The sequence below is a fragment of the Lepidochelys kempii genome, chromosome 2 (genome assembly GCF_965140285.1).
Source record: "Lepidochelys kempii isolate rLepKem1 chromosome 2, rLepKem1.hap1, whole genome shotgun sequence".
NCBI lineage: Eukaryota > Metazoa > Chordata > Testudines > Cheloniidae > Lepidochelys > Lepidochelys kempii.
In genome coordinates this window covers 102,246,178-102,262,179 of record NC_136381.1, presented here as the reverse complement: position 1 = coordinate 102,262,179, position 16,002 = coordinate 102,246,178, and the positions used below count along the sequence as shown (strand labels likewise).

At 40.3% G+C, this 16,002-nt stretch overlaps 2 protein-coding genes across 16 annotated transcripts in view; one reads left to right on the top strand and one right to left on the bottom strand.

The window, feature by feature from the left end:
* The window catches only part of MBP (myelin basic protein), a 174,230-nt gene extending 168,756 nt beyond the window's left edge, over window positions 1–5,474 (top strand). For all 4 annotated transcript variants that reach the window (XM_073331790.2, XM_078851589.1, XM_073331792.2 and 1 more), the window contains 2 exons: window positions 537–662; window positions 2,783–5,474. In XM_073331790.2, coding sequence (XP_073187891.1) covers window positions 537–662; window positions 2,783–2,839 — 183 coding nt within the window. In that variant the 3' untranslated portion in view covers window positions 2,840–5,474. The remainder of the gene's footprint in view (window positions 1–536; window positions 663–2,782) is intronic.
* Window positions 1–16,002, bottom strand: part of ZNF236 (zinc finger protein 236) — a 232,111-nt gene that overhangs the window by 35,800 nt on the left and 180,309 nt on the right. For 7 of the 12 annotated variants that reach the window (XR_012157274.2, XR_012157282.2, XR_012157283.2 and 4 more), the window contains one exon: window positions 2,746–15,862. The gene's annotated coding sequence lies outside the window, so the exon portion shown is untranslated. Of the gene's footprint in view, window positions 1–509; window positions 15,863–16,002 lie in introns of all 12 variants that reach the window. The other 5 variants (XR_012157278.2, XR_012157277.2, XR_012157279.2 and 2 more) reach the window with 5 other exon arrangements.

Below are 16,002 nucleotides of genomic sequence, written 5' to 3'. Positions count from 1 at the left end.
AACCCTGTTCTAGTACTTCTCCTCCTCCTCGGGCAGTTACTTTATAATGAAAGAAAATGACTTTCACAAGCAACTTTTTTTCACCAGTGATCTTAGTACTTAAGTGTAAGTGTTTGAAAAGCTCTTAAAAATGTCATGTATACTTTTAGGAGAAATTCAAGTGCATACAAAATCTCCATGTTGATCAAGAGATTTTTATTCTTCCAACCCTTTTGTACTATTCAGTATAATTTTCTAAAGGGGATAAAACATTTTTAAGTCAAAAGGTTTCTTTTTCAAGACTCACAGTTGCAGTTACTATTCTTCCTTTTTCATTTTCCATTCACATTATGCATTTGACAGTACAATATCCTGTTCTGATTATTGATTTCTCTGTTACAGACCAAAGTTTGGGACTCAGATTTTCACATTTAGAATTTTTTTCCTCCCACACTTTCAACTACTTGACTAATTTGAAAGCATTGCATTCCAGCAGTCGCAAATGAAGGTAACTGGTCTGAACAACACACCTGAGATATCTGTGATCTCTCTTCTAGGGAGGTGAAGGACACAAGCCAGGGTATGGAGGAAGTGGCAAATTCTCCGAGCATAAATCTGCTTATAAGGGACATAAGGGATCATACCATGATGGCCAGGGCACTCTTTCCAAAATCTTTAAACTGGTAAAGTAAACTGAGCCTATGAAAAAGCATAAATGCCTCTCTGGATCTATTTAATATCAGTCACATTCAAATATTCTTGAGTAAAACTTGTCTTGAGTTACAAATAAAATTGAGCAGATACTATATCTGTATGAAACCAAGTTGTGCTTGACACTGTTTTATATACCAAATTCACAACTGAAGTACAATAGAAATCTACTGATTTCTGATTTGATTGATCATGCCAATCAAGAGTAAGGGGACCAAATCCTGCTCTCAAATGTGGGAGTATTTTCTTAAATCATCAATGAAGTTATTTTGGATTTACAGCAGACTATCTAAGAGCAGAATTTGGCCCAATATTTTCTTGTTTGTAACAATAGTAAAAACATATTTGTAATGTGCCCCAAGATTAATGGTCTCTGGATCCCTAACAAATATTTAGAATAAAAAAAAAAAAAAGGCAGTGTATGGCCAAATAGTTTCCAAAGAAGGGCAGGGGGAAAAAAAAAAGACAAATGAAAATCTAACCCAATTATTACATCCATATCCAAACAAAAAATAATATGAAGTCTTCATTTTTCTTCCCCTAAAGCCAGATACAGTGATTTCCCACTACTAGTGTTGTGTTCTCAGTAAATAATGCAATCAGCAGTGATGCTACTTTCAATGAGGTGTCAATTCCAGGAGAGTATGCCATCATGTGCCAGCAATGCCCCTCTGGCATGTACATTGGTCAAACCAGACAGTCCCTACGTAAAAGAATAAATGGACACAAATTGGACATCAGGAATGGTAACATACAAAAGCCAGTAGGAGAATACTTCCATCTTCCTAGACATTCTATAACAGGTTTAAAAGTAGCTATACTTGAACAAAAAAACTTCAGAAACAGACTTCAAAGAGAAACAGCAGAACTAAAATTCATTTGCAAATTTTATCACCATTAATTTGGGCTTGAATAGGGACTGGGAGTGGCTGGCTCATTATAAAAACAACTTTGCCTCTCCTGGAATTGACACCTCCTCATCTATTATTGGGCGTGGACTTACATCCACCCTGATCGAATTGGCCCTCTCAATACCGGTTCTCCACTTGTGAGGTAACTCCCTTCCTTTCATGTGTCATTATATAATGCCTCCATCTGTATTTTTCACTCCATGCATCTGAAGAAGTGGTGTTTTACCCCCAAAAGCTTATGCCCAAATAAATCGGTTAGTCTTTAAGGTGCCACCAGACTCCTTGTTGTTTTTGTGGATACAGACTGACATGGCTACCCCCTGATACTTTCAAGATGGAAAGTAGAAGAATGAATCATTTCCATCTCTAGCATATCCTCCAAGAACAGACACAGCAGAACCTCACCAGCAGTCACAATTGAAATAAGCCTATTTAAGCCAACTAAGAGATAAATATGTATGTCTGCTTTAGTGCAAGACAGTACATAGATGTGTGGCACTACAAAGAGAAGTTATAATCCCTCAGTGGTGCATGATAGTTTTTGACTTGGAAGGAGATTTAAGAAAAGGAATGAGGTTCTATACATGTACAGAGAAAGCCAAAAGAAGCATTCACAGTTGGAGTCTGATTTCATATTGGCCCCAATCTGTCCCTCCCCCCACACTTGTGTCATCATTGCATAAGAACTGATAGATACAGTTAAGTTTTTGTTATTACCTTTCCTGTTAATTTTTTGTTGTATATACTTAATCATAAGCCGGTTCGTTTATAAACAGCAGTCTCAAATTTCCTGGCTTCATAATAACTTAATTAAGACTCCACTCACTGGAAATAAATTGTTATTACACAAGTGCGAGTGATGGAGGTGCTTAATTAGAATAAACTCATCTTACTTGAAAATTCAGTTATCAAAAGTAATCATCCCTTTGAAGCAAAACTGAAATTTCAAGCATTCAATTAATTTAGTGATATAATACACAGGCTTATCCAAAGATTGTCACTAGAAACAATGGACTCTGGATTGTACTACCAGTTTGTAATACTGGAACCTAGCTTTTTGGAATTAGTGTGTGTGCGTGTGTGTGTATATACACACACACGCGCACACACACACACATATTTACACACCCACACCGTGCCATACCTTTCTAATCAAATTGATTTTATTCCTCTGTTCACAGGGAGGATCTGGTTCTCGACCTGGATCACGGTCTGGTTCTCCAGTTGCTAGACGCTGAAGTTCTAAGATGCCATTCAAGGATCACACACTCTGCTTCATAAGATAACTGCCTAAAATTTTAATAATAATTGCAAGAAGTACATAGATAGAAACAATCTGTTACTTAATGTCATTTGAGTTGTGCGTGCAGTAGGATTATATAAACTTCTATTGGCAATCCCTGACCAACAGTTGAATGAATGAATGAAACACAAGAAGTAGCTTTATTTGCTATCTTCATCATTTTAAGGAAAACAACAAGATCCCCCACTTTATTCATTCTTCTTCAGGATGCCCCAACTGCATGTTAGATTTTATTTATTTTTTCTCCAAGCCCCACAAGTCTTCTGATTTTTTTTTTTTCATTCAACACCACAATTGGAAATGCAGAGCAACTGTCTTGGTTTCTGAGCACTGCCATTAAAGGATTTCTTAAATACTGCTGTAAAAAACATGTGCAGAAGTTGTAAGGACTGTTTATCCGAACACTTTTTTGTTTTTTGTTTGGGTTTATTTTTGTTTAATGTCACTTCTCTCAGAATATTTTACTTTTCATAACAGGATTAGGCAGTCATGGAAAGGTTTAATAAACTTCGGGAGTTCAAGGTATGTGAAATGTGGAAGAGGGCAGCTGTTACAGTATCAATGAGACGCAAAGCAATAGTAATAAGGAAATTCCTTATTTCTACAAATTGCTCATCACACCCAAGCCATTAGAATTAAGTGTGGCCGAGAGAGAAAGAAAGAGGATTTCAAACTTGGGTTAGACTAATGTCTTACAACAAAAAACAAGGAATATTCCCAAAGAAGAAACATCTAAGATTGCACATGACCACTGCATGTCACTGTTGCTCCATGCAGACACTGCTTCAACAGCATTTCTTTAGCCGTTAAAGAATAAAACAAAAATAGTCTAATTTGTGAAAGAAATAAAGCCCTTCAGCATTGAGATTTCAGATAGTCCTGCACATCTCAAGTTAGAATTACTAATAGTTTTCTTGTTACTGCAGCAGTGTTAAACTTGGAAAGCTTGTCTTCTGACTAAAAAGATGCCTTTAATGGCAGTGCACCAAAGCAAACTAGTAGTAAACTGTAAACTACTGTGAACATTTAACTGTTGCATTGTAGTTGCCTTATAGAAATTAAATCTAATTCATTAGTTAGCATTTAACATTAATTGTTCACAAATCTACTAAAATGTACACATGTGGCAATGGTATTTCCAACCATATGTAGGAAAAAAGCTCTTCTGAATTGCACTATTTTATAACAAACTTTAATATTTTTTGAGATTACCCTCCTTTACTGATTCAGTGTTTTTTATTTTAGCGTATATGTTGTAGACTCTATATTTAATGCTAAGTTGTCACTCAGTTTCAGCTACACTACGGACTGTCAGGAGTAGCCAATGTTTATGCCAACTGACATATACTGTATGTTGTTAATTCTGTTTTGTCTCTAAATCTACTGTAGATTTAAAGCACTGTCCATTAATATGCAGCAGTGAAAGATGAGAGGGAAGGAAAACATAGAAACGAAAGACAACGGGAAAACAGCAAAATTGTTAAACACACACCTATTACATCTTCCTTAAGCTATATTGTTGTCTGGCTATACTGGAAGGACAGGAGACAGTGAATATGGTTTAACCAGGCTGCATTTTTGTTATTAGGTGTCTGGGACTACCCATCAGATAAAAGTGTACGGTGCAGGTAACACCATGATCATTTCAACATTTTCCTGGGGACTTCTGCCAGCCTCCCACCCCTTTTTTTCCATCCTGGTCCTCAGCCAGTCCATTGTTGGGACCTTACCATCATCCCACTCTCAAATAATGGAGGTTAAGGTGGGGTATAAAGAAAGGAGGGGGTGGCTCCCTGGTCCCAGTCATAGGCGCTCCAACCCCACCCCACCCCAGCCCATTCCACTCCTTTAACAAACACCTCCTTTAAGTTGTTTACCAAGCCATTTATCTGATCACTGTATCCCTTCCCTGTGGAGTACCTGCACTGGACATCCGCCCCATACTTACATAATGAGTTGCGACATCATAGCCTAACTCCCTTCCCTACTCACCATAACAAACCCCCCCCCACCCCCCCGCCACCCTCGGGAAAATGCTATGGGGAAGGTAAAAATCTCCCACTCCAGTTTGGCTAATCTGGTGGTGAGAGAAAAATTTCCATCCTGGCCTCCCGAGAAAGGAGTGGCTAGTGCAGTGCCCACTGTGATCCCAATCAAACCTGCTTTTTTGCCACTTCCAAGATTGTGAGGCTGGGTGCTACTCCATCTGGTCCAGAGAAAGATCTTCTCCTGTTGGGCTTGCCCTTTATCAACTCTGCAGCCCTTCCGGTTCCTGAAGGACGAACACTGACCCATTCTGCTTTTGCACCGGTATCTGTGCCTCTCTCCCCCTCCACACTCTTGAAGTGATATACCCCTTCCCCTAGCAAGCTGGACAACACCCTTCGCCCCCCCACCAGCTGTGGTGCAGTCATTGGCTATGTGTATTTTTCTATATGTAGCTTCACTCGGATGTATACTCCACAACATAATAGTAAATTTAATTTAAATGTGTACTGTTCACAAAAGCGTAGGAATACAGCTTTTAAAAACATTCATTATTGAAATAAAATAATCAACTTGTAATGACATTTGGACCAGTTTGGTTTTTTTAAGCTTTATAAAATACTGTATGCATGTGTGTGTTTTTCTGTAAAATAACACTTTTGGTAACAGGTAAAAAATACAATAAAAAATTAAATTTAAAAACGTATGATCTCTGCATGAATTATGGGAAAAAGATGTTGATTATTAAAGACAGCCTTCAAATATATTTAATGAAAAAGTGATTTCTGAAGGTAAAAACTTTTTTCCAAAATGTTGCTACATGCTGTTTAAACAAGACCTCCCCCCAAAAAACCTTTTTCAAAGGTTCAAATACTTCTAGCTTTGCCTTCTCTGAAAATGAGACCATCAAGGTATTTTTCATACATTTAAAAATGACAGTTTACCCCACTGTTATATATAATGGTTCTTTGTAAGGTTGAGACTGAAATCCAGTTCCTCTACTCTATGCATCACAAGAGACTGGGCATCTACACTATTTCCAAGGAAGGGGGTTTTAATGGGATGGAAGAGACCAGGACCTGAAAGAAGGCATGTGTCCACCCTTCATTCCACACATGGAGGGAGAAGGTATAAGCCAAAAGAAATACTACAGCTCTGAGGCTACACTGGTGGCCATCAAGCAGCTCTACTGCAGCATCATGATCTGGAAAAGGAAGGGAGGATTCCTACCCCTTCACTTCTTTGGGAAACCTCTCTGGCAACTAAAATACACAACCTGGCTCTTCAGACTACAGCTGGAAACTGCTTTCCCCTTCCTTCTGAAAATCCTGCTCTCAGATTCCAGGAAAATGCAGACAAAAATATGGCTTGTGAGACAGTCCATTACATCACTTATAAGAAGCCTGAATCTCCAGATCAAACACCCCTGAACTGTGGTGGTCAGTCTTCCCTCCCAGTGTTGGCCTCATAATCTCCAGCTCTTGTCTTCAGTACATGCCACCTGCTTCCTCTCATCTCATTTCCCCATTCATCCTCATCTATTTCAGTTTCCTTGTTAAACCCTCTGAATTCACTGCTTTTCACTTTCTCTCCCAGACTCTCTCAGATCTGGATCAGTCCATAAATCACCACTACAGTCAGCCTCTTGACCTAGTCTTTACTTGCAACTGCTCTCTGAATTATCCCTTTCTGTCAATGAATTATTAGAGAGGGTATTACTTCATATTCTTTAATATTTCTCACTTTCAAGTATAATCCTTCTAAAATTGAATTCTACTTCAGTGGGTTTTATGGAGATACCAAATCATACTGCCATAGGTCTAGGCCATCAAGTAGTTCATGTTTGAGCTGGGATTAGAAAACATGTTCTCAAATACAATGCAACATCTGATACTAGTAAGCTGCCCTTTTTGTGGGCAGAGATCACATAGGCTGCTCAGCAGAGGAATCACCTTAGCTACATGGAGCTGGCTGGAAGACTGTGGTAGCCTTGGGCCTCTAATGATAGTGTTGGAAATGCTGTCCATGAAGCTACAAACTGATCATGGGTCTTTCCTAAAAATCAAGGGGAAACATGGTCATGATTTTCCCAGTCTCCAAAAAATAATCACAGGGAGCTATAGGCAGTGGCATATCATAAACAATCTGATCATTAGGAAAAACCAGGGACAGGCTTTAAGCCCTTGTGATCAGTTGACATTTCCCAGGCTCTTTTTATAAGGAATTGGGTGAGAAATGTACTTTAAAAAAAAATGAAAGTGCTGAGATTGTTCTCTAATTTCTAGGTCCTTCACATCTGGGGGGATAATAGAAGATGCTGCAATCATGGGCTCTGCAAGTCTCACAGGCCAGTTCTATTATAGAGAATTCTCCCATAGCCATGTGCAATTTATACCGTCCAAAGCTCACTATGGGCAACAGTTTTTTAATGACAGAAGTATTCTGTATTTTAGTTGACTGGAGCACTGCATTTTATGTATTAGAAAAGATGGTAGAGACTGTGCTGTGAGTCATAGAATATCACTAGATATCATTGATGACAAATTATGAGATTCAGGTTAATAGTGAATTAAACATTTCCTGACATAATAAAGGTTATGGAAAAATTGTTACCTGATGATTTCCAATGCATTTAGGCTGTGGGTCTCTTCCTGCAAATACCAGAAGCAGTTCAGACTTGTCCACAAGACACTAGGGTTTAGGCACGTTATTTTTTCTGCCCTCATTCTAGCGTATTTCCAAGCTGTATGAAAACACTGAATTCTTATTATTAGCTAAATATAAGCTTCTTTACTATAAAGTATGACCATTATTATTAAAGTTCTGCTTATAAAGAGTTGATAGTTAATAGATGTTTTGATATATATTTAATCAATTGTTATGGATTATTTTAGAGTTCAAGAGGTTACTTATAACTATCGAATATCTTATACAGGAGTGTTTATAACACGTATAATGCATCTGATGTCTGTAGCATGCTTATAACATGTATCAATTATTTACTATCCTTTATAAACAATTTATTAAATTAAACCTTAAGTACAGCCCAATTCTATCTTTCTTAACTGTGTTAACTATACATACAGACTCTTAAAAGGCCATTATACTGATTATCAGAGAATATGTCTCAGGTAGGGCAGACTGGGAAGAGGTCCCAGAAAGGAATTCACTAGACAATAAATTTTTCCTTCTGAATCCCGACTTCTTCCTCAGTCTGAGGGCTGGTCTACACTACTGCTTACGTCACTGTAACTTATGATGCTCAGGGGTATGAAAAAGACACACACCTTAAGGTACATTCACTTAAGTGGTGTCCACACTGCGCTATGTCAGCAGTGGATGCTCTCCCACTGACACACCTTCTGCCCCCTGCGGAGGTTGAGTAATTATGCCAATGGGAGAGTGCTCTCTTGTCAGCATAGCACGTCTTCACTAGACACGCTGCGGCTGTGCGGATGTATCATACTCGTGTAGACTTACCCTGAGACAATCATAATGAGCAATAAGGAAAAAATAGGAAAGTAGGGATAAACAAGATATATGGTTTCTGCTTTCCCTAATATGAGTAACATAGGTACATTATATTACTGCTTGGGCCCCTTTCAGCCAAAAGATGCTTCTGCAGCAAAGTCAGGCCTGCCGATGAGGCGGCAAAGGGGGCAATTGCCCAGGGGCCAGGGCAATTTAAAAGCCTCGGGCCCTTTTAAATCACCTGTGAGGGCTGCAGGGCTCCTAGATGTGTGCGACCGCTCGAGGGCCTCGTGGGCCAACCCCAGAAGTGACGGATTCATCACTTCCGACCTGGGCTCCGCTCCCTCAAGGACAGCCCTGGGGCCCAGAATTCTTGTCAGTGGGCTTGAGCGGGGTGAAAGTCAAGTTTGCAGTACTTCATAAGTAATTGATGGGTGACAATTTTGTAAGATTTCCTCTGTGGTGGCTAGCACCCCTTCTGCCCAGGAAGTTGTGATGGAGTATGCTGAAGGAGTTCTGACTCTTTGGGCAGTCTATTTGTAGTAGTAGTACACATGGGTAGTGACCAATGGGTCCATGTCTAGTTGGCAGCCGGTATCAAGTGGAGTGCCCCAAGAATTGGTCCTGGGGCCGGTTTTGTTCAATATCTTCCTAAATGATCTGGAGGATCGTGTGGATTGCACTCTCAGCAAATTTGCGGATGATACTAAACTAGGAGGAGTGGTAGATATGCTGGAGGGCAGGGATAGGATACAGAGGGACCTAGACAAATTGGAGGATTGGGCCAAAAGAAATCTGATGAGGTTCAACAAGGATAAGTGCAGGGTCCTGCACTTAGGACGGAAGAACCCAATGCACCGCTACAGACTAGGGACCGAATGGCTAGGCAGCAGTTCTGCGGAAAAGGACCTAGGTGTGACAGTGGACGAGAAGCTGGATATGAGTCAACAGTGTGCCCTTGTTGCCAAGAAGGCCAATGGCATTTTGGGATGTATAAGTAGGGGCATAGCCAGCAGATCGAGGGACGTGATCGTTCCCCTCTATTCGACATTGGTGAGGCCTCATCTGGAGTACTGTGTCCAGTTTTGGGCCCCACACTACAAGAAGGATGTGGATAAATTGGAGAGAGTCCAGTGAAGGGCAACAAAAGTTATTAGGGATCTGGAACACTTGACTTATGAGTCAACTTATGACTTGAGGCAACTGGGATTGTTTAGTCTGCAGAAGAGAAGAATGAGGGGGGATTTGATAGCTGCTTTCAACTACCTGAAAGGTGGTTCCAAAGAGGATGGTTCTAGACTATTCTCAGTGGTAGAAGATGACAGGACAAGGAGTAATGGTCTCAAGTTGAAGTGGGGGAGGTTTAGGTTGGATATTAGGAAAAACTTTTTCACTAGGAGGATGGTGAAATACTGGAATGCGTTACCTAGGGAGGTGGTAGAATCTCCTCCCTTAGAGGTTTTTAAGGTCAGGCTTGACAGAGCTCTGGCTGGGATGATTTAGTTGGGGATTGGTCCTGCTTTGAGCAGGGGGTTGGACTAGATGACCTCCTGAGGTCCCTTCCAACCGTGATATTCTATGATTCTATGATTTGCATCTAACATGCTTCAAGTGATCTGGGATTGAGTCCCTCAGCCAACAGATGGACTAAATTACTCTAGATACTATTTTCACTTTCCTTTGCATCTCCTGTTGAAAATGGTTCCAAGGAATTTCTGAAGCACTGCCACATGCTGTCTAGCCTATAGATTAATCTGTATGCATGAGACAAGACTACCAAAGAGCAGCAGGTAGTGAGAGAGGGAGGATGCTCAGTTCCATGACACTCCAAGAATCACTACCTGGAAATTGCCAAACATTTCTTGTGATGGAAATTCTCCTTGTATCTATCTAAATAACTTTTAGATTAATGATGCTCTGTGAGGGGATCAGCAATGATGACAGTCCATCTGACAATTCTCAAAGTCAGAACTAAATCCAGGGAAACTAATGTAATGCTATAGAAGTTGCTTGACCTAATAAAGTTTTCTTAAAAAAAGGAAAGACTGCACACAGTGGTATATCAATATCCTTAAGCTGATTGTTCTTTCTCACCTCTCAATTTATTTCATTTAATCTGTTTCATTATTTCAGCGTTGGCATGCTCTCCTGCTTCTTCATGACCTGATTTTCAAAAGTGCTCAGTGCCTGCAAATCCCCCTAAAATCAATTGGAGCTACAGGTGTTCAGAACTTTTGAAAATCAGGCCATTATAGTTTGGCAACTATAGTTTGTGTCTTTCCTTGTGTGGCAATATTTTTTCCAAAATACAAAGATTTTATAGGCAACAGTGTTCAACAAAATTTTCCCCATTGTTGGTCTGTCGGGGGATACCATGTCTGACAAGAACATGCTCATATCTAGTATTATCATTCTCAATTGGTGCATTTAGATCTCCCATAAGAATAACTATAATATTTATTGATCTTGCCAAGGCCACTCTGCAATCTTTCACAGAAACAGTGTTTGACTTGTTCATCACTATAATTTATTGCACATAACACTGAACTATCACAAAACAAGTAGTCAGTATGTCTGAATTTACAGGTTCCCACTTCTTCGGTGCTTTAGTAGCTTCCTTGCTCAATAATAAGCCTAAATCTTCCAGCTGCTTGCCATCCTTTCTTCCAGAATTAAAAAAAGACACACCTCCCAATGGTACTTTACCTTGTCTAGTCCATCTCATATCGTTTCAGTCAAAGTAGACTTAAGCCAAAGAATTTCTTTTCTCTGAAATAGTCTACCATGCTGCAAAATAAGCTAACATGCCAACTCCCAATTCTTGTCTTAAACTTGGCTGTGAAGATATCCCATTTCGGACAAAGAACTTCCTTGGGGTTTTGATTCTCCATCAATTGACAAGGAGATCAAATGATAGCTTCACCCAGAAAGACTACACTGCCATTAATAGGCACTGCAGAAGATCACTGTTGAACACCAGGGTATATACGAGTGCTGATGTTTTAAGTGACAACCATCTTGTGATTGGGAGAATCAAAATAAAACTAAAGAAGGTACTACCAAATAAGGCAGACAGTATGCATGATACTCAAAAACTAGTAGTTCTTCTTCAAGTGATGGTCCCTATTGTATTCCACTGAGCGGTATGCGCATAAGCAGAGAGCCAGAGCTTTTTAAAAGTAGTAGTGTCTGGTAATCCGTACATGCACCCTTGTTTCGCCTCATGATATCAACCAAAGCGATTAATGGCGGCGTGGACTGACTGCGCTCTCAGTTCCTTCTCACTGCTGCATGGTCCGAGTCGAAGCTTCTGCTGTTCTTTCATCCCCTGTGACGCACTTCACAAACTTTGCATAGAAGACTGTTCTTGTACATAGATAGCATTTTGTTTTTACTGTTAGAAGCAGTTTCCCCTAGGATTTAAGGAGTTCGGGAACACCGCTTCGGTGGTTTCCCACCAGCCCTCCCCACCTAGCACCCAGGCCAGGGTACTGGATTAGGACAAAGACAACAGGGTTCAAGATTTGCGCTTCCTGCCCTTGCTCATTTTCTATCAGTGATGACCACCAGCACTGCCTATACTGCTTGGAGGGAGCCCAGCTTGTGACCAAGTGCAGTATCTGCCTCTCCTTCCCTGCCCGTACCTTGGAAGGCTGAGCTCTGTCACCTTTTAACAGCATCACTGCATGGTCCGCTGTCGTAACCAGGCCGGGGACAACCCTCACCCCCTCGCCATACACTGGCCTGAGCAAATCAAGGCACGCACCTCCTACAGTGGAGCTCCAGTGCTACAGACCCTGTGCCGGGGACTAGCCATGAGGCAAGGAAGCATGTGAGTAAGCATGCCAGAAGGTCTTGCTCGAGGCCCAAGAAAGACACTGCATTGTCCATGAGTTCGAGCCACCAAGGAGCAGAGAAGAACAATGGCAGTTTTTTAAAGAAGTAAGTGTGAATGCAGCCTGGACTACAGTAAGGGGGAGAAGATCTAAGAAAGAAGAATGGAAATATTAAAGAAGAGAATTCAACGAGACAGAACTAAAACTGCTGTTCTACAGCAAGAACATGGGGACAAAGACAAGTAAGTCAGAAGATCATCCAGAAGAAATAAGAAAGGGACAGAAAACAAAGCAAGAGAAGCTCAGGAGGCATGCTAGTGAGGGGTTTTTTAAAAACTTTTTCTAATATCCTAATGAGAGGAACAATTTTAGCCACAGAGGATGAAACATTTCTAGGCTGTACTCAACCATCCAGAACCACTAATACACACAAAGATGTGAAGAAATAGTGGACTTACCAATATCACTAAGAGCAGTTGCTTTGAGGAAGTAACTAAGGCCATGAACCAAGTAAGGAGTGGTAAAACACCAGGCTGTGGTAAGAAACATGCTAAATGCTAAAAGCTCAAAAAGAAATGAATTTGAGTTACATATCCAGGTTGTACAGAATGGTTTCGGAAAAGAAGACCTATCCTAACCGGAGAAGAGGTGTTATCTGTGAAATCCCTAAAAAGGTGGATTAATTTATTTGTGATAACAGGAGATAGATGACACTCCAATCTGTACCTGGAAAAGTGTTTTGCATTATCATTTTAAATAGGATGAAAACTGCTGTTGACAAACTACTCAGAGATAAGAAGTCTGGAATTTAATCTGATAGGTCATGTTCAGATCAGATTTTCCCCTTGACAAGACTTATTGAGCAAGGTTTAGAATACTGGCAGAAGATGGTTTTTAACTTCACTGATTTTACAGAAGCGTTTGACAGTGTCCACGGACAAGCACTCTGGAAGATCCTGAAATGCTATGGAATTTGAGCAAAGACAGTTAATCGGATAAAAGCTTGGTAGAATGAGTCTGCATGCTGTCAGGACAAAAAATGGCTTAAGACTCTTACTGGTGTAAAGCAAGGGTCAGCACTATCCCCGCTTCTCTTCTGCATTGCCATAGACTTTGAGATGAGAAAAGCGACAGCTGCTTTTGAGGCCACTGTCATTGTTTGGACAAGAGATGAGCTGCAGGAGCTAGATTTTTTCAGATGACAGTCATACTGAATACCAGCTTTGAGGAAATGAAAAAAACTGAGAGTATAAAAGTGGAAGCTACCAAAGTGGGAGTCTGAGACCAAGAGTATGGAGATAAGAGAGAATATGGTCAACACTGACAGATGTGTGAGTGAGTGATGGAGAAGAGTACAAAAGGGTTTACAACTTTTTTTTAAAAGATCTAGGAAGTAAAGTATTTCTGCTAATGGTCAGCTCATTAAAGAATTGAGGGCAAGAATTGGCAAAGCCAGTGGATCAATTACTTGTTTGCCAAACACCTGGAACAGTAGCAGGGTACAACTACATCTTGAAGTGAAATTGTACAATGGTATTGTCCTTTCAACATTACTGTATTCCTTGAAAATGTGGCAGAAGTACACAACAGGAAGCTGAATGCATTTCACCAGCATTGCTTGAGAAGGATTTTGGAATTCATTGGAGCAATTGTATAACCAACGTGGCAGCATTGCACTGCACAGGTCAGCAGACTGCGGACTTAATAAATCAGCTAGAAAACACTCTGGTGGTTTGCCCATGTCATCAGGCTACTCCATGGGAGAAGCACAAGCTACATCTTAGATTGCATTCCAACTGGATGGAAAAAAGAAGGCATGGGGGAGAAGGAATGACCTATCCCAGGACAACTGAAAAGGATGTTGCTATCATGGAAACAACTTATAGACAGCAGTGGGAAAAATGGGTCCCCTCATGTGCCACTAGGCACAGAAGATTCTAAGTCATATTTTGTTGGTTATTACAGAAGAGCTGGAGCTTCGATCCTCCTACAAAAAAAGTGCTGTTTCTGGGAACTCGCACTCACTCTGAGCACAGCCATTAGGCAGTTGTTTTAGTGCTTAAAGCTACTGTGTCATTTTGGATTAATTTGTCCCTCACAGAAAAATTAGAGGGACTCCCCTCCCACAGATTGGCTGCTCTGACATCTATCATCACAAACTTCTTCCATACTGCCATGGTCAGGAGGCTCCATGGAAAATACATCCTTGGGCTATACTACGTTTTCTGCGAAATTTCACAACCTGGCCACTCAGCCCCACAGCCAGTACAGTCTCCAACCCCCTCCAGTATAAACCTCAGATACATTAGAATCACTGCTGGGTTCTGGGGAGGCAGCTCAGTCCCCTCTGCTCTGTGGAAGTGGAAAGATCCAAAGGCAGCCCTCCATGCACAAATCCAGGTGGTATGATTTGGATTGAAGTTGGCATTTAAATCACAATTAGGACTTTAAGCTCACACCACATAGGGTGATAAACTAGGGAAGGGATGAGTTCTCTCCTCTGCTGGATACTATTTGGCTGAAAATAGTTTTCTGCAAGAAGCCAACCTATTTACATTGTAATGGTTTATATCTACAATCTAAAAAGACAGAAAATCAAAAATTGCAGGATTCATGATATGATTTTTTTTTCCTAGTGATCTTCTCCTGTTTATGTGAAGGAGGATTTGAGAGTTTCTTCTTTTGAGGTTACTACTATGTATTCCAGTAAAAGATTCACAATGTCTCTCATACAAGGCTCTTCCAGGTTGGGCAGAGAAAATACAAAATATCATAAATGGGCTGCAGTAGCCAATCAAGGCACAGCCATAAAATGGTGTTCACAACAGTTTTTTTAAAAAAAGAAACTTAAAATACAAGAGAAAAAATAGGTCAAGGCAAAATTAAATTGATTTATTGCTAATAACTACATCTCAGCTATCAATGGTATATGATGCTCTTACTCAGAGAGCAAATGCCCAGTTGCCAAAGCAAGATGGACTAGGGTTTCTAGGGCACAGCAGAGTTTATTTTTGATGTTATCTTTCTCCAATGTGATGCTGTTAGGGCATGCTCCACATTCCATTTCTTTATTTTACCAAGAAAGTTCCTAAACAACCTGATCTTGTCCTGGACACCAATGTAATTGTCACAACCTCTTCACTTCTACAGAGCATCAGCAGATATCATGCATTTGAAGGTTTCCAGTTCAAACTTATCCAAGTATTCTGGAGCAGCTCCTATGTTTAAAGGAAGGATATTAAATACCTTTGTGTCAGGCAGAAGACATTCAAGACATGATTTTAAAGTACATACTGTATCTTATTAAAATGTTCAAAAAGGATATTTACCATAATTGGCAGAACTCTCCCTATTGTGGTGGGTTGAGAACTCGGGGAAAAAAAGGCAAGTCTCCCTGTTTACTTGTTACTTACTATACTTACAAATATCCACTCATTACCTGATTGGTATGTGATCAAGAGTCCTAAAGCATGGCCCTCTTGGAAAAATGATTATGTATTTCAAATGGCACCTCCTTACTGAAAAGATCTACTTTCCGTGTACAGTGAATTCTGCTTATTAGCAACCTCTTGGTTCCCAGCAAAAGGCTGTCATTCTCCATAAGTTACCAATAAGTGTAACCAGGTTTGCACGGCCAAACAACTTGTCTGGAATGAGATACACTGCTGAAATGAAAGGAGAACGTCAGTCCTTTATGTTCAACATTGAGCTGCATAATTTTAGTCATCCACAGTTTCCTTGAAATAACTAAGAATACCCATTTAAAATTGTCTTTTAAAAATAACATACACAAAGGAAAGTTGGA